We start from the raw sequence: 21,228 nt of genomic DNA, 5'->3' as shown, positions 1-21,228 counted from the left end.
CAACCATAAGTGGTCGATGCAAAGCATATTTTACAGATTGATGCATATAAAGTTAGCCATGTGGATCAGTGGTTCTTTTTTTTTCTTTCTGAACCTTTATTTAACCAGGAGAGTCCCATTGAGATTAAAAATCTCTTTTTCAAGGGAGACCTGGCCAAGACAGGCAGCAACATAAGAAACACACAGACAGAAGAACACAGAATGAGACAAGTTAAAAGAAACTAAAGGTTAAGAGTCCGTTACGTAACCTGGTCAATTTAAAAACATTGACAGTTTTGGGAACCTGCCTCTATTTCTTTCATTTTAGATTTAAAAGCAGTAAGTGGTATCAGTTCTTTGAGTTTTAAATCATTCTGCAACATATTCCACGATGAGGGTGCAGAGTACACAAAAGCCCTTTTTCCCATTTCCGTTCTGGCATTTGGGACAGCGAGCATAAAGAAGTCCTGAGAACTTAAGGAGTATTGTCCGGCACTTTTCTGCATGATGAAGACACACAGGTAGTAGATTAATGCTGTAAACAACGGAGAAGAAAACCTGGAAATGAAATTTTTCCGACAGAAATTGAGCTGCTTGTAGACGAGGTGGAGGATATGAAGCGCATGTTTGTTCGGTGGTCACAGCAGTGGAGTCAAAAGCAAAAGAAAACACGGTGAGCGGCAACACGTTGCTGCTACAGTGAAAGAAGTTCCACCGCGATGTCTCCATGACGACGCGCTCTGGGCACCTGAGAGCTTCTACTCACACCAACATTAAACTGCACAATGAGAAAACATGCACAAAAAAATGACAGTCTGTTCTGCAGTTCTTTAACCTGATGTCAATGTTGTTGTTGTTTTGTTTTTTTTACAAAGGATGATGATGATGAACAGTTTGCAACGTTAACGTGGTGGTGATATAATGAGCGGAATTAAATGTGAGATATAGGTTTGCTTCTATCATTTACAATTGAAAGTTGCTTATGAAATAATTATAGGTCGCGAGCAAAAATGACCCTGCTGGTTAGAACGTTAATAATAAAGTGGACCCACGCCCGAATAAGATGTGATCTGAAGTGAAATTAAATGTGTGTGAGGCTTTGTTACGTATCAAGATGCCTTTAACGTTTTAATTTCTACAATCTGGCTTCGATTCACCTTTTCCCCGTCTCCAAAACATGCATACGGATGGGTCAGAGTTTGTTTACGGATGCACACTGTTCATAGTCAAGTTTGTTCAGGTAGTAAAATGCACCATTGTGTTTTTTAACTGTTTTGCAGAAGCGTCAGGGTGTTCATCAAATCTGCATGGTGAAACACTTCCTGTAATTTAGTATCAAGGCTGATTTTTTTCCCCCAGTTTCACAACTTCCACTGGTGTTTTCAGTCTGAATAATAAAAAAAATAATCAAACAAAAAAACAAAACGTGCATCATTACACCAAATTACTTCAGACAACCTAAATAATTTAATTTCTCTTTGTGTGTCTCTCAAGTTATTTTCTTACCGTATTCTCCTTTTTGGTTCCCTCAAAGCATCCTCAGCTCTTCAGACTACAGACAGAGGCGTTTGGAAACCGATTGATATGCATTAGTTTGATCACAGTTGCCAGTCGGTGTGTGTTACTCTACTGCTGTTTATCTCATGGGGGATGGCCAGATGGTGTATGTGTGGAAAAAATTGAAAACCGTCAAGAATATTTCATCTTGGCAGTATTGAATGCCTCAGTCATTTCAGTCTTTGGCAAATGGCCCCTTTTCTGTCATTAATTATTTTTCCCGTTAACACTGTTATTTGACAATTCCTAAGATTTTGCGTATATGTGGACTGTGTGTGTGTGTGTGTGTGTGTGTGTGTGTGTGTGTGTGTGTGTGTGTGTCTGCCTGCCTGTGTCTGCTGACTCATTCAGCCAATAGCTGCAGGATGCAGAGTGTGGCTGTCAGTGCCTTTTGCTTAATATGCTAATAGTCTAACACCTGTTTGTATAAGAGGAGGAAAATACACACATCACCATCAAGCGCACACTCAAAGACTCCCACATACCACACAGGCAGAGGAAACCAACAGATTTTTAAGCTTTACTCGAGGTTGGTGAAATTCATGGATGCACGCTCGCAGTTTACGTTTCTCCCTTTCACATCCTTTCGGGTTTATACGTTTGAAAACGAGGAGCAGGCCTGGAGTGTCGAACGGGTTTTAATCCCGTCTCTCTTTTCCTTTTCCCACTCAGTGATGGAGCCCATGACGGTGACGACGTCAGTGGTTGGACCGGATGAGTTCGACCGCAACGCCCCGCGGATCTGCGGCGTGTGCGGCGACAAGGCCACCGGCTTCCACTTCAATGCTATGACCTGTGAGGGCTGCAAGGGGTTCTTCAGGTCAGCGGCGTCCCGAGTTCTTGTGCCTTCATATCGTCTGTGCTACGTTTCTGTTTGTATGTTATTGTTTCTGTTGAATGTAAGCAGCCTTTTAACATGTTGAGGAGGTGCTCTCAGTTTCCATTCTGTTGGCTTAATGTTGGGCATCTTATGCCTTTAACAAGATTTCCTCTTTTTTGGACGGAGGGGGTAGAATTTGAACTGAATCTGCACATTTATAATTTCAAGACTTATTCCAGACATAACTGTTACAGATCCAGAAAGACAAAACACAGAAAAAGTAAACGGTGTAAACGTGTGAAAATGTTAAGATTTCTGTCTTAGTCAGGTTCACACACAAACAATGAATTCATGAAAATTAAGTTACATTTTTCGCCCATGTGAGGTTTCAGAAATTAGGATTATTTTTACTTTGAAGCCAATCTGTCAGACACACTGCACATACTTTTTTGGAGGTCTTTTTTAGTTGTATGTAAAATTAAATCAATAATGCATAATGTTGCCATTGCCTGCACATTCAAAGAGGATGATATGACTGCCTAATGCCAGGACACTGTTGTTCGTGTTGATGTCTTTTTCTGTCTGGCTACATGAACATCCATGCAATGCTTTCGGAACAATGTACATTATTTAGTGGTGTCTGTAATTTTATTTTTCTTCCCCATTTCTCATCTCTCTCATCTCTCTCTCACTCAAACACACACTTTTTTTTTTTCTTCATTTATGATTCAAAATAAGATATTGTTAAATTAAATTTGTGCAGTTCATCTTTAGCCCTGATTTATATCGAAGATGGAGGAAAACATTCATATTAAGTGGCATAATTACCAAACTATTTTTGTTACTTAATCATATCCCCTATATTTCAACCACAATAGAAAATAAATGCTTTAAATTAGTAAATTATTTATTTTGCACTCCTGCAGGCGCAGCATGAAACGTAAAGCCTCCTTCACCTGTCCATTCAACGGAAGCTGCACCATCACGAAAGACAACCGACGTCACTGCCAGGCCTGTCGTCTCAAACGCTGCATTGACATCGGCATGATGAAAGAATGTAAGTCACTTCAAGACATTCTGCCACTGCTGCTGATTTGTTGGAGCTCTCTTCACAGTTTTGATCTTCTGTTGTAATGAGTTTGTAGCTGCGGGTTCTGACAAACATGAAAGCCAGACTGACGAGATAACTGGACATGTTGCAACGCAGTTACATTTTGACAGTTAATCAAGCGAGGACCCCGTCTGATCGTTGTCACATCACATAATTTGAGAAAATTCTCAAAAAGGTCAATGAGACAAATTGTTTCCCATGTTAACTCCTTCATACGAAAGGTCAGATTTCCCCGACCTTTCCTTACCTCAAGTTTCCAGCAAAACATTGCTTACTAAGTTACACTGTGATAGTGGTAAACTGTGAAAGTGTCAGAAGTCAGATTGTTGTTCTGAGTTGTTTTCAGCATCAAATCATGGCTAGACTGAAGGTTTCTAAGAGGGCAGTGCATGGAGCTGTAAAACTCTTTGTGGAAACTGGATCAGTCGTACCCAAAGCACGACCAGGCAGACCAAAAGTTAGCTCACCATCAGAAGATCAATACATCAAGCTTTGTTCACTCAGAGACCGAAAAACGGCTTCATCAGAGATACAGAACTCGCTAAATGAAGAACACAACACTCCAATCAGCAAAAGTCCTGATTCCTGTCAGAGGAAGGCCGTCTACTCATCGTCTCAGAGGAAGATTCTCTGGGCTTAGGGTTTGTGAATCTAAGCGAGGTCTAAGTTTTATGTGTTTGGATCGCATGTAGGGGTGGCTAACTTTATTCTAAAGCAGAATACTGTGTTTTTTGTGTTTGTGGTGGGCTTTTGTCTACATTGACACCAGTAGAATTGCAGAATTAGGCTTCATCAAAAAGATTAGAGGTGAGATGTAACTTGACCACGCAGTATTGTTGACAGTGCCAATGATGTGTTAATAAGCCAGTCAGAAGAGGGAAGCTCACAGGCCCGATCAAAAAATGATCTTTTCCTTATTCCTTTTTTTTTTCCGGCAATTTAGCTTCAAATTGTATCAGTAAAAAAACAAAACATCCACCTTAATCCAGAATTTAAATCAATGCCATATTCAATATCAAGCCACAAAAACCAACTCAAAATGAAACCTCGTAACTGTTATTTAGGTGCTGTAGCTGAAGACGTTGGCTGGTGCTAGCAGTAAACTGTTTTTTAATCCAATGTTTAAAGACATGCGAAAGGAACAGCAGCCAGTACAATCAGTGTTTAGTGTAAATTGAGCTGATTTGCAGCAGGGACACAGGCAGTAGAGCATATGCATAAGAATATGTACCGTATGATGCTTCAGGCCTGGGTCAAATAGTAGCTGCAAATATTTGTTAATGTTTTTAATCCTGCTCTTATTTTAACAGACAGCGGTTCTATCATCAGTGCAGTTTAGTTGATGTTAATCAAAGTGTAGTAATTGCTCTTACTGGTACTGACACGGCCTTGTCTCATATGTTTGAAAGGCAGTGTGGCAGCCATGTTGGTTATGCAAACTGAACAAGGCCTGGTTGTAATATAAGACGAAGGTGCTGTGAAGGAAGAATGAGAAATGGCCTCACCCGTTGTTAACACAAAATGTCACAATTGATTCATGACGAGTAGCATTGCGGGGTATCTGTATTCTACATGTTTACAAATGATCACATTATCCAGTGGTTCCTACAACACTGCTCCTGCATCCCATTTATTTAAATAGAAAAGCACCACTCACTCTGCTTTTGCAAGTCAGTATCCATATGAATTATGGCAAACTAACCCACCAGTGGGAGGTGCCATCAGCAGTGCATCAGCATTACCATAACAAGTAGTGGATGACAGGGGGAGCATGAGAAAGGAAGGAAGGAAGCCGGGGGTTAAAATCCTCTTCAACAATGATTCGCTTTCTTCAGAGACAACCAATGGTCAAGCCCACATTTCATTCACAAACAGTGTGTGTGTGTGTGTGTGTGTGTGTGTGTGTGTGTGTGTGTGTGTGTGTGTGTGTGTGTGTGTGTGTGTGTGTGTGTGTGTGTGTGTGTGTGTGTGTGTGTGTGTGTGTGTGTGTGTGTGTGAGTTCAGACTGATGATAACGACCATGTTGACCACAAATAGCCATATGACAGTGGAGTGTCTGTGCTTCGTTGAGGAGCGAGAGGAGAAGAGAGCAACTCTTATCAGGATAAAATGGTCTCTTTGTTTGTCACAGCTTGTATCGTATATACATTACAGCTGCTCTGCTCGTCTCCGCTGGGTGTAAGTGAAGTCATTTTTTCACACAAAAACCTGTTGAAAAACCTGACCATTTCACTAATGACAAACCTGTTTGAAAACTGTTGCATCAGCGCCAACTGTAATTGCATCATTCCTGGGTGATGCTGAAAAGAAATGTAGCAGGATGATGTTGGAGACCTTGCTTGACTCCCTGACTCCCGTCACAGTTGCCCAAAGGCAGCTGGTATGTGTTGATCTGCACTCTGCAATTGGAGTAAAGTAGACTGTCAAACAGTAATTACTCACTGCAGATCTACACGTTTCATGTATTAAATATTGCGCAACAACCACCGTGTAGATTCCAAATAACCGCTCATACTTCTGGGCTCTTCTGCACATGTAACTAATTGTTTTTATCTGGGCATTGTGCACTCCTTTAGTTGAAGGAGTCTGACATTATTTATCTATTTATGTAAAAAACAAACATATTATGACTGTGGAGATTTTGGCACATCCATGCACTTAGTATGACTGTACCCTCTCTATCCTTCATGTTAAATGTACAGAATGAAGTTGGAAAACAAATTGAGAATGTTAAGCCTTTATGCAGTTATAAAATAGAACATTTTTATGAACTGGAAAAAAGAAAGGAGCAAGTTTAAGCTTGAATAACTGGTTCAGAGTGTATTGACTGTGATGCACGCCTCTCCTCATAAAAACTAAATAAAGTACCCCTCCACTCGCTTTGTGTTCACGTGACCTTGCTCATCTGCTCACGACCTGGCCTATGTTTATCTTAGTAAATAAAGCAGTGTACAGCCAGTAACAATCGATGAGCCATTTCCCCTGGTTTTGAGCATGCCAGTGTTCTTTTTTTTTTTCTGTGTGCGTCCTTGTTTTGTTCTATGTTTGATGATGTGGCTATACTGTAACAACAGTCAGAGTGGCCTGAAGTTTAAAATCCATGCTGAGGCCAATATGAAAGTGTGGCACTGAGCACTGATTGGTTGAAAGTTGAAAGCCTTGCATTGATTACCTTTGAGTCTTTGTTAGTCAGTCTGAGTTGAGTCTCAACACAATGGTACTGTACAGTATGCACACATTGTGCCACAAACTCCAGCATGTGGAGCTAATAAAGGAGAATAAACATATGTATGGTCATGATTTTCCAGGTTTGTGTTTACTTGTGGTTGCCACTGGGCAACCTTAACCTTTTGAAACTCACTGTTTAAAACACAGTAAGATTGTTTATTTCTGTCGTTTTTCAAAAGCCATTTTCACCATTTTGATTTTCTATTGGTACTTAGATGTATACAAAAAAAAAAATCAATGCCATTAGGATTAGGTTTCAGGATGTATTGTGTTGTTTTTTTTCCCACTGTAACTCTTCCGTTTTGATCAAAGATATGTTTTTGAACAATTCAGTAACTGTTTGTTTTTGTGGGTGTGTGCTAGTGTTCCTTTATGCGGTCCTCTCTTTTTATTGGCAACTTTGTCTAAGCCTCACCACCATTCAGATTGGAACTGTGTGTCGGTGTGTGTGTGTGTGTGTGTGTTTGTTTGTTTGTTTGTGTGCCCTCCGTGAGCTGTGCCAGCTGAGTTCGTAGTAAACACCCCTACACCGTCCTTATTTGACAGAGGTTAGAAAGATGCCAGAAAAAAAAAGACCTCCCCGCTTGTGTGTGAGTGTGTATTCATGCTTTCAATGTTTGTGTACATTTGTATGCTTGAACGGGTGTTTATTTGTAACAGGATTAGAATCACAGGAGCGATTCTGAAGCGTTTTAGCCTTTAGATGATTGAACTCCCGCCCTCCGTGTCGTTTCATAGCCAAGCTTCTCCGCTGCCCTCCAACTGGCTCCCTATTTCAAATTCCTCCTCCTCTCACTCAGCCTTTTGTATTCTGTCCATTCGCCAACCTTTACACCTATATTACCATAACTGCCAGAAGCTCAGTTTATGGTTACATAGACCAAAAACATGTCACATGGAGGTGTCTGATTATTTAGCATTTATTTAGTATTATTTTGTATCCATTGCACCGTTGCAATATACCACATTTGTTGTAGCAGTAGCTCAACCAACACATGTATTGCAAATAGAAAAAGATCCTGATGTGTTCATTGATACGAAACACAGGCAAATAAGTGGTTGGATTAAAGCCCACATAAATACACAATACTTGCTTTCAGATTTGCTGAGTAAAGATACACCTTCCTGCCCCCCATGCATGCTTCCATTGTGGTCTATTGATAAGCCGTTTTACGTCACGCTCAGCATGTGTAGGTGCCCTGACGCCTGACTGACCTTAATTTACCTCGGGGACATCACAAACCCGGTGCACTGATGCGAAAATCTTGGCTACACAAACTAAATCCAGCTTGACAGATATCACACCAAATCTGAGTGTTAGCAGACTCTTTTGTGTTTAACTGGTTGTTCCACTGGTTAATGAGTAAGCCCGCTGTGAGCTGCTGGCGTCCACCACACACTCTTTGCCTTTCCCTCTTTGCCAGTGTCTCTGGCGTTACTGGTGTTTACCAAAACCTGTTTTTTTTACTAATTCTCACCCTCACTGTTTGCCTTTATTTCGGTCTCTCTTTCTTTGCTCCCCTCTGCCACGCCGGGCACTACATCTAATCAGTTGCTTTCCAAACAGCAAACTTACTTTTGGTAAACTGCTGCATGGCTGCCAAGCACTGCAGGGTGGTCAAGATGTTCCTTTGATGGGCTCTTGTTTTTTGTGAACTCCTACCTTAATTATGGCACCAGTGCTCAAACTTGGCCGGGAACTGACTCTTTCAATCATGTCCCGGCCTTAGAATAGCTGCTATGACGACAACTTGTGCCAAACTTTGACCAAACTGGGCCTATTCATGATCAAGTTATGTCCTTCATGCTTGGATGTTCTCACCACAAGGAGTGGTTCTAGACAGTCTGTTCCTGGCTCGGGTCTGGATAGGTACTGGAGCACAGCCAAAGCCTAATTAATGGCAGTGGTTTAAAAAGAGATGAAAGCCATGTTAAGCCTGCTTAGCTAAGCAGTCAAATTCATTCAATTGCCTTTTTAAGCCAGTAGTAGTTGTTGTTGTTTTTGTTGTCTGCATCACCACATTATGCGGTTATGTCCATGGTGCGATCACTGCCAACCCACTTCACATATAGTTGTTTACAGCTTCCAGGAAAATGAGTAGTTGGTATGAAGTGCATGATCTGAGTACTATTTCATTTACAGTCATCCATGTCATCTCATTGGTCTCTTCGATTAGTAGTTAATGAAAGTGTATATATATATATATGGAGCTATCACTTTGATCCAAATTTGTACTTACCGTTGTTTCAGGTTTCCACATGCCAACATGCAGAAATCTCTGTTCCAGTTCAACCATGTAAATGCTAATTCTTCTAATTTACATTTTATTTGCAGTCGGAAAAAGTAAATATTGTAAGGAGCCTTTTAAAAAAAAAAATCCCATGCCCTCCCTGTGAACCTAAACAAATGGCATCATTCGCTGAAAGCTAAATTGACTGTCTGTAATGTTTGAATAGTGAGACAGTCCGTCTGTAGCTGCCAGATTGCCAGACTCGTCACTGTATTTGCGCGTGTTGTGACCTCATCACTCTGGGCCTGGGCCATTACAGCCTGACTCTCCTTGGCAGTTGCCTGGTAATCATGCCGTCTGTCTGTCTGCACAGTTGAACACTCCATGGGTAATCGTCTAGTGTGGCAAAGAGATAATATGGGCCAAGGCAATCAGAGGTCAGGGCATTGCTCCTGCAGTGACTACAGTGACCCACAGACTTCACATCGGGATAACAGAAATACTAAGTGGAAAATTCTACTTCGGTAATTCTACTTTTTTGTACTTTTTTATACTTTTGTACAATATAAAGACAAAAAGCCATGTGCAATTACTTAAAATTTAGAATTTGGCTTTGGAAATATTAGGCAGTTTTTGATTTGGTGCTAAAAATGTTATTCCATTTCTGGTATTAGCTTTGCATTTTCTGTAGTTTCTTATGTGTGCTAGGAATATGGAAATGTGTTCTTATTTACAACAGTGGCAACACTCCTCCTGCTTCTTTCTCAAGGCTTAACAGAAACATCATGTTCTGAAACGTGTGGTAGACAAACACATACTTGAATCCAATAGGCTCATGTTGAATATATAGTAGTTATGTGTGTATATACAGTGTGTGTGTGTGTTTGGTCTTGTTGTCCTTTTATAAACAGTATTTACAGGTGCATGTTTAACATGTATGTTTTATGTTGAGTGGAAAAATGAATATGCGCTCAAAGCAGTTGCTTGAGGCCCTGTCTGCCTTCACTGTGAAAACTTTCTACGGCATGCCAAACTTTATTACTTAATTAAACGAATGAGAATGATATAATGTTAAATTAAAGTTCTAAATTGGCTCTTTTAACAGAGTTGTCGAACAAGAACACAGAAGGATTTTTACAGACGTTTTCATCACGGATGTCACGTCTGAACTCTGAATGTTTGAGGCGCCTATTTTCCACTTTATTAAATTTCTTCAGGCACCGCTTGTAATCCATGGTTTCCTGTTTCACACCATCAGGGGCAACTCTGCTACACACATCCAGATGTTGGTCATTCACTCTGTTGCTGAGAGGCCTCTTTTGAAAGGAAAATGTTGCACTGCAGGAATTGTGTGTGTTACAGAACTGAATCAAAGATAAGTGTTGAGTAAAGCCTCTCCACATCCATACCTTGAACTGGATCAGTCAGCCCAAGGTAGCTCTTGGTATAATATTGCTTTTTTGAATGGCAGTGCTTTTTACAGTCACAGGGTGTTTTCATTATTCACTGCGGGGGGGACCAGCGTTTTCAGTTCTACCCTGTTCTGCTTTGTTATTTGTTGCAAAAGGCTAATGTTGATGATTATGGAAAAAGTTGACACCAACTCCACACATCCTGCAATTACCATGTATTGGGTATTTTAATGTTTAATGTTGGTTGAAGGCTTCAGGAAATGTTGACAGTGAGGTTCATTTTGAGATTTTATTACAGCTTTAACCACTTGGGTTTTAAATATGTTTTATTATGGTGAAAGCGGTCGGACTTTGTCATTAGGTGGCATAGCATTTGAGCAATTACTGCTAAAATATACAACCATTTAAATGCGCACTATTCATTATGTATATGTATTCATATGTATATTTATTGTGCTTAAAATCCAAAAGAGACGGATATAAATCTGTTGTGATCCGTGATAAGTAATGAGTGTTGAGGGCATAACCAATGTAATGCTCTAAGACATGTGGAAGTGGCGTGCTAACCCATGAATTCCCAAAGGACCCTCTCATCTAGTTGGAGCTAAAAAAGTCACTACAAACAGTATGTTTAATCCATTCTGCACCACTGTGCCGCGCTGCCTGCTGTCTCTGCTCCTGCAGCATGAATAAGGCAAAAGGCACTTAAATATCCAACACCCGCTGCATCAGCCGTATAAAAAGGCAAGAGACATGACGGGCCTTTTCTGCGTGCCAACCTGAGATATATGGTTCATGTAACTGGGGATAGAAATATTTGGTGCTTACATTACATCTCCCTGAGCTACTTTTACTGCTGACTTTTTTTTTTTTGTCCCTGTTAAGACCACAATCTAGCCTAAAGCTGGTCAGTATTCCTGTGATAGAAGCCAATGAAAGTAACACTTTGGGATTTCACTTCTGGGATGCTGAAAGTGAGCAAAGCCTCTATATAATGTTGCTTTTGAAAATGTCAGCGGTTCATTGAAAGTGTTGTTAAGGTACAATATAAGACCTATTCTATTTCTGTGACTCATGACTTTATTTTCAGCTTGTTTTTTTCTCGAGACTCGTCATGTAACCACCATCTATTAAACGTGTAAGTGTACCTGGATTAATTCAAATCAAAAACTCAGAATGAAAATGTTCCCGTTACCATGACAACAAGCTAAACCCAGTTACAACATAATATGAGCCTGAGACACCATAGTACAAATGGACTACAGGATTTGATGCAAAAATGTTAATATTTAAGTTAACAGTCATTGGTATCTAATTAGAAACAAGCATCAAGGAAGCGGTCTTTGATATATGGTTACATCAGTGTAATGCTGATAGTGTCAGTGTCGTCTGTTTACACTATGATACCATGACTGTGGACCTGTGCGTGTGTTAACTTTCACTGAGGCAAGCCCGTATCCGTTACTACCAAGTGATACGTGGGGTGATAATGGAGTAAGCTCTTGATTAAATACAGGACTTATTTGCAGCTTAACTTCTTTAGAACTTTATTTGATGGATTGAAACAAGTAAAAGTTCATCATCCAAAATACAGATTATGAATGTTTGAATTCGCATATGAATGCGAACGCAGCTGATTTAATTGAAGCCTACATTTGCATGCATTCAATGGCGATGTTTACTGATTTGTTGGGTACATTCTTTTTATGGCCAGGTTTGACATCAGCATGTGAATGTGTATGTGCTGGTGAATTTGATCATCATTTTACCGTAAGAAGTTTTAAAATATCCCCTGCTCCATCCTCTCTTGCAGTCATACTGACAGATGAGGAGGTTCAAAGGAAAAAAGAAATGATATTGAAGAGGAAAGAAGAGGAGGCAGCGCGGGAGGCGATGAGACCCCGGCTGAACGAGGAGCAGACTCGGATCATCTCCAGCCTGGTGGAAGCTCACCACAAGACCTACGATGCCTCCTATTCTGACTTCTCTCGCTTTCGGGTTAGTCCACTACAAAATTACTTACTTTAACAAAACCACACGCACATTACCGTCACTTAATCACTTTGTTCTCCAACATGAATACGGGTGGAGCAGGTCATGATGTCATGTAGCAGAAGGGAGTGCTCCCTGAACCATAGATTATAGTCACAATACTATATCCAACCAAATTTAACTAACCAAACATTTTTTTTATCAACACAAGTTACATACAATACAATGTACCTGATCTGTGGTTTCAAAGAAAATGTCCTAGAAGTATATGGATGCCATCTGGTTTACCACTACAGATTCTCTCTTTTACTTTGTACATGACTGTAATTTGGCTGAAGTGGGATATAATTATAGCTAAAACACTTCTCCATGTTTGATATTCAGCAGGGAGGGCGGGAAGTGTTAATGTTACTTTACCTAACAAACTGAGCTTTAACTCTTGTGCAGAGTAAATGGACAATGGTGGCCATGTGTATGAGGCATCAAGTTTTAAACCGATGTAACTACTCCAGCAGGGTGCAACCACACCTACATTGTGGTTTCCTCCATTGTATAAAATTAAACTTTGTTGCATTTTTCTATTTGATTTACTCCAGTTCATGCCGACCATTTACAAGTGAATCTGCGCTTCTAAAAAAACATCACATAAACACATAAGCAACTGAATACTGGCAAGTTTGATGCCTACACTCCCAGCAGGTCACAGAGGTGTTTGAGGCACAGACATTTTAACTACACTGGACCATGATGGACTCATCTTTAGTTACACATGCATGGCAGGTGGTAGTGTCAGCAGGGTTTATTAACGTGTGGTTTTCATGTGGAGAAATGCATAGTAACATGACTGTGCTCTGCATGAAAGCGAAGGGAGTCTGCTCTGTCCCTCTGATCTTGAGAAAGCTGTAAATAATGTCTGTAACTCCACTCCTCTGCACTTCACACCGACTCATCAGCTACCATATGCATTTCTAATTTATTTAACACAAGTAACCCAGGCATTTATTCACCAAACAGCAGCTTGAACACGATACTTTCAGAGAACATACTGTGGACAACAGCAATTGGGCTGTCCAGAGTAAATGAGATGGAGGAAAAAAAAAAAAACCTCTTAGATTTATTTGTGTTTTATTAGTGTCAAGTGTAATTCTTGCAGACAGCCACAACCACACTCCAGCTGGGTGGTAAATATGCGAGTTGTGGGTGTTACATTCAACTGCATGTGAACCTCACATGCATGAAGTCAGGTAATCCTAAAAATAAAACGCACGAAAACCTGACTGAATAAATTGGGTACACATTTAATGAGGACACGACAAAGGCAATAAACTTATGTTGTAGCTGTTTGGAGAACACTTAAAAAAAATTAAAAGGCCAACACAGGAGCATACAGAAGTGAAGTGAAGCCTGTGAGCTTCAGGCAGTCCAACTCGAGACATATCCCAGTGCTCTGATCAGTCCTCTGCTTACGCACACTCTGCTGCCGAGGTTGCTGTCAGCCGTTGGTATCGTCACTCCCTGCTGGGTTGAACATGATGTTTTCTTGTGGGAGCAATGAGGTCAGAGCCGCGACACCAAATGTTGTGCATGTTCTACATGTGCATATTAATCTGTTCCCTGTCAGCTGTGTGTTCATGCACTTTATAAAAGTTGCTACAAACGTTAAAATGTTTTTCTTATATATGACTTATATAAGATGGTTGGGATACAAAAAAAAGGAGTTCTAGTAACCACGCTTCTATTAAATGGCTCTCTGCTGTGTGGTGATTACTTGGACTTGTACATCATTTGATTCTTAACTCCAGGTGGGACCCAGTAGGAGGAGCCCAGCAGTGCGCTGCCTTGTGAGGATATTCATTTTTGTGTTCCTCTGTGTGTTCGTCGCAGCCTCCAGTCCGTGAGGGTCCGGTAACGCGCAGTGCCAGCAGAGCTGCCTCCCTTCACTCTCTGTCTGATGCCTCCTCTGACTCATTCAACCACTCACCTGGTGAGATGAATAAAGAATCCTTCTCCCGTCCTTGTACTCTTTCATCACTCAGCGTTACGTTTACCAAGGACACAGCCCTGAAGAGAGCTATTGATTAAAACAAAAAAGAAACTTTAGCAGTTAATGTGTTCCTCTGCATTCATATAATGTTATAGTAGGCCAATATAAGCTTAGCAATGTTTCTCACTTACTGTAATAAACACGCACATGTACACATGATAAACTCATCACTTAATGTTCATTGTGTTTTCTATTGTGCTAATTGCTTGGACATTTGTGTGTTTATCTGCTGTACCTGTTCTGTCATTGTCCTTGGTCTTGGTTGCTGTTTAAAAAAAAAAAGTATGCAGTATTCATTTTATTGTTGCAAATCCTCAGGATTTTAAACTGTCTGCAGCAATTTATTCCTCTGTTATCAATATTTATTCAGGTTGTTTTTTTTTTAAATATAACTTCAGTTTCATTGTTGTTATGGTGCTAATGTTAACATTTAAAGTATGGCTAAAGTTGTTTTGTGTTGTTCATGAGTTTTGTGATTGCGCTTTCTTGAAGTTCTTTATACAAACTCACAACTGGTTTGTGTCTCCTATATCTTTATTTGAACTCCTCTCCACTTTAAACTCACCTGCCATTTTACTTTGTTTAACCTCTCACTGCCTTTTTGCTGTTTCTGAATGTTCAAAATGTCTCCTTTTAATGACTTCCATACTTTTCCCTCTCCCTCTGTCTGTCTTCTTCCTCTTCCCTCATCTCATCTCCTCTTCCCCTCCTCTAACAGAGTCAGTGGACACCAAAATGAACTTCAGCAACCTGTTAATGCTGTATCAGGATGGTGCTAGTAGTCCAGACTCCAGTGAGGAGGACACTAAACTGTCCATGCTGCCCCACCTGGCTGACTTGGTCTCCTACAGCATCCAGAAGGTCATAGGCTTCGCCAAGATGATCCCAGGCTTCAGGTACAATTTCAGTGCACTGCAGTGATTGATTTTCATCCAGGAAGTACACTGTTAGATTTGGAGGTATCGGTACAGTGTAGTCAACAAGGTTTTAAATTTGTCACTGTAAATTATTACGAAACCTATACTGCTTTGATACAACATTTAAATTTGATAACGGCAAATAAACCCTTGTCAGCTTATAACACGTGAACTTTACTGATATTTGCATGGTCCTAATGCATCTAATCTGATCAAATTAAATTTATAGCTCAAACAATTGGTTGACGGAAAAATAAATCTGCTGTTATTTGAGTCATTAATTAACCAGAAATGTCAAAGCTGGTTTTATCTTCCCAACTATAAAGATATGCTACTTTGGCTCGTCTCTATGTCTTCTGGAAGATCATGGAGAGCATGGAGACCCCAATTAAACAAACAGGGCTGTCGTTTTAATGATCTGGTGTGACTGTCAGCGAGACACAGCAGACTGCATAAACGGACCACACCTGCAGGTCAGCAGGATGGGCTCAGAAGGGCTTCCATATTGATTTGCGGCGGTGTAATCCTGTGGTACCATAAACCATATTCCTGCAATGTTGGAAATGAAACTTTATTACCGCTGCAGTTATGTACTGTCTCACTGAGTCCTGGTAATGATTTCTTGCCTTGTAAAATCCTGCTGCATCCGACCAGTAGCACACACAGACAGAATGGCGAGCAGCCTGAATGAGCTCCCCACCCACACGCCGAGCACATTGATTTACTGCCCACATATATGAGGGACGTTACTGGGTGAAGGCGAGATGCCATTATCACTTCCCAAACAAACAAGCTTTTCCAAGAATACACTGGAACAGGCCGTAGCTTTATAAATACATGCTGGGAGATACGTTTATAAATGTATGCACGTACAGAGGCTGTGTTCTAAAACAATAGAGATGATACCTGCCAGATGGGTATGCATAATGCATGTATGTGTTTGCGTGTTGAGACACAGAAATTTAAACCAAACAGTTATTATACATGTGAAGATACATGTATATATTTGCTACAGTAACCATATAATGTACTCATTGCACATGCTGTGTCTCCCCTCTCACACACACATACAGTATACACACTTATTCACACTCATTTATGAGTGAAGGTGGTTAATTAGAACTATCTAACTGATGAATACCTGTTCACTGTGAAAAGGATCTCATAAAATAATGTGATGTGTTTGCTGGCAGTGAGAATGAGGATATTGAGATTTTTTTTTGTTGTATTTATCTAGAGTGGACATTGGGTGAATTTTAATCCCACTTAATTTGCAATTGCTGAATTTTGTGTTTATTTTTTTGCACACTGCTAAAGGCTCTATCAGTGGAGACTTCTGCTGTATCTTCATAACAGCACACACTGACTCTCTCTCTGTGAGTGTGTGAGTGACAACCTACTGATTAAAAATCAGGGAGGCTGTGGAGGCTGTGGCTCAGTCGGTAGAGCGGGTTGCACACTAATCGGAAGGTTGGTTGTTCGATCCCCAGCTCCTCCTGTCCACATGCCTAAGTGTCCTTGAGCAAGACACTGAACCCTAAAATTGCTCCCGATGGCGTACCATTGGTGTGTTGTAAGTCGCTTTGGATAAAAGCGTCAGCAAAATGAAATGTAAAACAAATCTGATCAGTAACTCCTGAGTTGTTCTTCTGGTTTTTCCAGTTTCTGTGTACTCTGTCCTCCTAAAGTCCAGAATTAATATTCTGCTCATGTTGCTAGTCAAAAATGTTTTTATTGAAAAATGTATGCTCATCTTGCAAATGCAGACCCCTTAGTTTTTTCATGTTTCTGCTTAATGCTACATTCTTTAAGTTTCAGTAAAACGTTCATAGAAACATTAGAAGCATAGTTGTCTTATCAGTCACATTTTCATTAGCACTAATCTTGCAGAGCACTTTAGTAGTTTTTTGTTTTCTTTACATTTTTGTGTTAATAACCTGGTTGGCTAACTTCCAACTGGATTTGCCTTGTCCCTACCTGCTTATGCCTGCTAATTTGCTATTGCCAGACCAATGTTGGATGTATCCTTATTTGACGGTATATAAAAACAATTACACAAGCATAACTGTTTTATTTAGGTCCCTTTTGGGGGGTTTTAAATAACCAAGATATAAGTGATTTGTAATGAGAAAAATGTGCGAGTTGGTACTCTTTGAAAGGCAGTGTCATGGTCATATGTATGGCCATTCATACATAATGCAATCGTTTGTATGATAAGCTATTATTTGCAACTTTACTGGTCCAGCCATAACTTGGATATTTCAATAACCTAAGATAAAATGTGTATTGGCAGTAGTTTTTTTTTTAATTAACGTTAATACAGAAGAGACATTTGTTCTACCTGATGTGAAAAAGCAAAACAAACAAAAACAAGTCAAAGCTGAAGTCTAGACACCACCAATAACATTTTTCTTTGAATCTGTCCCAGCAGGTTAAATCAAATGTGTGAACATGCACTGATTTGCATTGCCTGTGCCCGACTATACTTTAGCCGTTTATACTGTAACTCAAACTGGACCTGTAACTGTGTGTGTTCCAGAGATCTGACGGCAGAGGACCAGATCGCTCTGCTGAAGTCGAGTGCCATCGAGATCATCATGCTGCGTTCTAACCAGTCGTTCAGTCTGGAGGACATGTCCTGGAGCTGTGGGGGTCCCGACTTCAAATACTGCATCAATGACGTTACAAAGGGTCAGTTACATCTCACAGCCGTTCAGAAGTACCACAGTGAAGTGGATCAGATGGGATTAGTGGCTGCATTTCGTGCTTTTAATTGCCATAATCACGACATAAATCATCATAGTCATGACTACACACGCAGAGCACGTCAGTCTTTGCGTATCGATTACTCATCCTCACAGTACACGCCCTCCTCTTCTTCCTCGTGTACGCGGTGCACTGGAAGTTTCCATGAAGGACACTACCTTCAAGCGCTGCATTGACGAAAACGTAAACGTTCACACACACGAAGTGCTCATTGTTGGAGTTGATGACACAGCTGTGATTATTTGTCTCCCTGTTTATGTAGCCGAGTCTTACAAGGATCACCCACACTCTGCTCCTCTACGCACACTTGCACATTACTATTAGGTCTGACTTCAGGTATTTTCATGGACGCAGTAAAGCAGCCACAAACACACACACACTGTTTATTCACTCATACTTACAGGGCTGGAAGTAATGCTCTTTTTCACCAGCGTATAAATACAGAGAGAGCAGTGAGTCTTTGTAGGGCAGTGTGTTTTTATTCATACGTCAACAGAAAGTTTCCCTGGCTTAATGCATGAAGATGTAACCGAATGTGAAGCGCTAACAGTGTGTTTGTGTCATCCTCCACAGCGGGTCACACTCTGGAGCTGTTGGAGCCGCTGGTGAAGTTCCAAGTTGGTCTGAAGAAACTCAACCTGCACGAGGAGGAGCATGTGCTGCTCATGGCCATCTGCCTGCTCTCCCCAGGTACTGCTGGTGTTTGTGTGTTAGTCCGTGTCCTCGTGGTGTAGGTGTGTTTCCAGCTGAGCCATTGTTTTAAAGATTGAGGACAGACATTGTTAGTGGGATGACTGGTGGTGACAAACAACACCGCCACATCAAAGTATGAACAAGTCCAGCTCAAGTTTTGTGTTGGTGTTAAGTTTGCTTTCTGACCTGGATTCTCCCCAAACATTAGTGTGTGCTTGATGTTACCAATAGCACACGTCAAAGCATTTCCTTGAAGCCAAACCACTAGAGTTCAACAGCATGACGTTACAGCACTGTGTGGGAATCAAAACTTTGCAAGCTGTAAAGGACAAGTTGAAACCAGTGAATGAACACAAGTCTCAAATCACAGAATCACCGGTATCAAGTATAGACCTAATCATATTTAAATGAGACATATTGTTATGAGCGGGTGGTTGAATGGACCCAAATGCACAGCAGATGACGTGATACAACATAGGGTCTGGTCACCTGGTGATCTCCGTGGTTCGATGCAGGACAGCCGGACTGTGTGGTTTCCCGTGGACCGACACAGGATTGCCAACACTCGTCGACTGGTGATCTCCGATGAACAATGCAGGACGGCTTCTTCTTGAACACATGTAAATAAAGGGAATAGAAGCAAAACAGTATCTGAGTTGCAAGAATTTGGGCAGACTAAAAGAGTTTTTATAATTCAGGACATGTTGGGAACACAATAACAACAAAATGAAAAAGAAGAACGTAGCTGTGTTGGAAATGTACAAAAGTAAATGTAAAAATAATGTTTTTGTAGCCTGTCAATATGACAATGAAGTGCATCTGGCTTGACTTCTGTTAATTATCAAAATGTATTTGAGAAAACACCTTGTCTTATATTAAGTGTAACTGAGAACATGCCATTATACCCAAAACGTCCAACTTCAAATTCAGGCTGCAACGTTTTAGGAAACAAAACAACAAAGTTTTCTGACTGGTTCTCTCTTTCTTTCTTTCCATCCATCCACCTCCAACCCCGCCCTGCTCTACTCTTCCCCCTCCTTTAATCTTCCTCTGTGCTCCTTCCTCATTCTGCTTGCTGGCCCACTTGCTTACCTGTTCCTGTTCTGTGACCTCCCTCCTATTGGTCTGTAATCATCCTCCCCTCTCCCTACCCTTCACCCTCTTGGTTCTCCAATGGCAGATCGTCCCGGTGTCCAGGACCACGCCCGCATCGAGCAGCTCCAGGACCATCTGTCGGAGACGCTGCAGGCCTACATCCGGGTCAACCACCCAGGAGGACGCCTCCTCTACGCCAAGATGATCCAGAAGTTGGCTGACCTGCGCAGCCTGAACGAGGAGCACTCCAAGCAGTACCGCTCGCTGTCCTTCCAGCCCGAGCACAGCATGCAGCTCACCCCGCTGGTGCTGGAAGTGTTCGGCAGCGAGGTGTCATAGCGGAGGAGGAGAGACGTGTGCATTCACACACGCGCACGCACACACACACACACACACACACACACATCACTCACACACACACACACACACACACACACACACACACACACACACACACACACACACACACACACACACACACACACACACACATCACTCACATGATTAACCAACCCTCGCTGCCTTTTCCACCAAGAAAACAGCAGTCCTGAAACATCCCTGGACATGTGGGAGGAAGATGGATAATCAGATAGAAAGACAGTAATCTTCACCTCTTCATCATCTGTCCATCCTCCTCCTCCTCCTTCTGACCTCAAGCAGTTCAACTCAGATGACTCAACCTCTGGATTGAAAAATTGAAGACACCCAAATATGCTGTTGGTTTCTGCAGCACCTGGATAACCAGATTATATTTTGACCTCCGGATTTCATCATATCATGCAGGTATCCCACCTCACTGACATCCCGATCCTCTCCGCATCCACAAATGTCCAGTAATCACCTCTTTTCATCACCACCTTTTACCTGCAAACTACTCTATTCCTGCCATTGTTCTCACCGTGGAGACAGCTCGATGGATGTGACCATCACATCGCTTTAACCATCATCCTCGTAACATCGCTCCATGTTCACAGCATTGCGACGATAGACTAGAATAGATAGAATAGATGCGCAGATTCACATCTACTACCCACGCTGGGTAATACACTAGGTTTAGATAACAAAAACTATTGTTGGTTTACAGTTTAACCACAAAGACATCCAAATATATCAAACATCAGCAGCCATCGGCAAGCTTACAGTAATGTAATCAAAACACTGGGTTTATTGGATTAATGATACTTATCTATGATGGGGGTGGGGTAGGTGGGTTTTCCTGCTGAGACCTGTGTATCTGTGCACGTGCAGGACGAGGTCTCAAATAGTTTAATGAAGTGAAGAAAGATGTTTGAGTGGGAACGTTTCGGTCTGGGAAATGTGGGGAGAAAGATGAGATTCGGAGGAAGAGGAGGTTGAATAGATGGAGTGAGGTGTTACGGTCGT

General features: G+C 41.2%; 1 protein-coding gene across 1 annotated transcript in view; it reads left to right on the top strand.

Annotated features, from left to right (window-relative positions):
* Positions 1–20,244, top strand: part of LOC138618272 (vitamin D3 receptor A) — a 64,743-nt gene extending 44,499 nt beyond the window's left edge. The window contains exons 3-10 of the mRNA XM_069693890.1: positions 2,209–2,356; positions 3,283–3,413; positions 12,152–12,336; positions 14,215–14,314; positions 15,093–15,270; positions 17,831–17,982; positions 18,631–18,747; positions 19,931–20,244. Of these exons, the coding sequence (XP_069549991.1) occupies positions 2,211–2,356; positions 3,283–3,413; positions 12,152–12,336; positions 14,215–14,314; positions 15,093–15,270; positions 17,831–17,982; positions 18,631–18,747; positions 19,931–20,184 (1,263 nt within the window). The 5' untranslated portion in view covers positions 2,209–2,210 and the 3' untranslated portion in view covers positions 20,185–20,244. The remainder of the gene's footprint in view (positions 1–2,208; positions 2,357–3,282; positions 3,414–12,151; positions 12,337–14,214; positions 14,315–15,092; positions 15,271–17,830; positions 17,983–18,630; positions 18,748–19,930) is intronic.
* The last annotated feature ends 984 nt before the right edge of the window (positions 20,245–21,228 follow it).

This window comes from Brachyistius frenatus, unplaced genomic scaffold, assembly GCF_029030835.1.
Source record: "Brachyistius frenatus isolate BFR_SWC_R1_liver_20210118 unplaced genomic scaffold, ASM2903083v1 Contig_16, whole genome shotgun sequence".
NCBI lineage: Eukaryota > Metazoa > Chordata > Actinopteri > Embiotocidae > Brachyistius > Brachyistius frenatus.
Note: the sequence above shows the minus strand (reverse complement) of the source record. Positions and strands in the feature narration are given on the sequence as shown.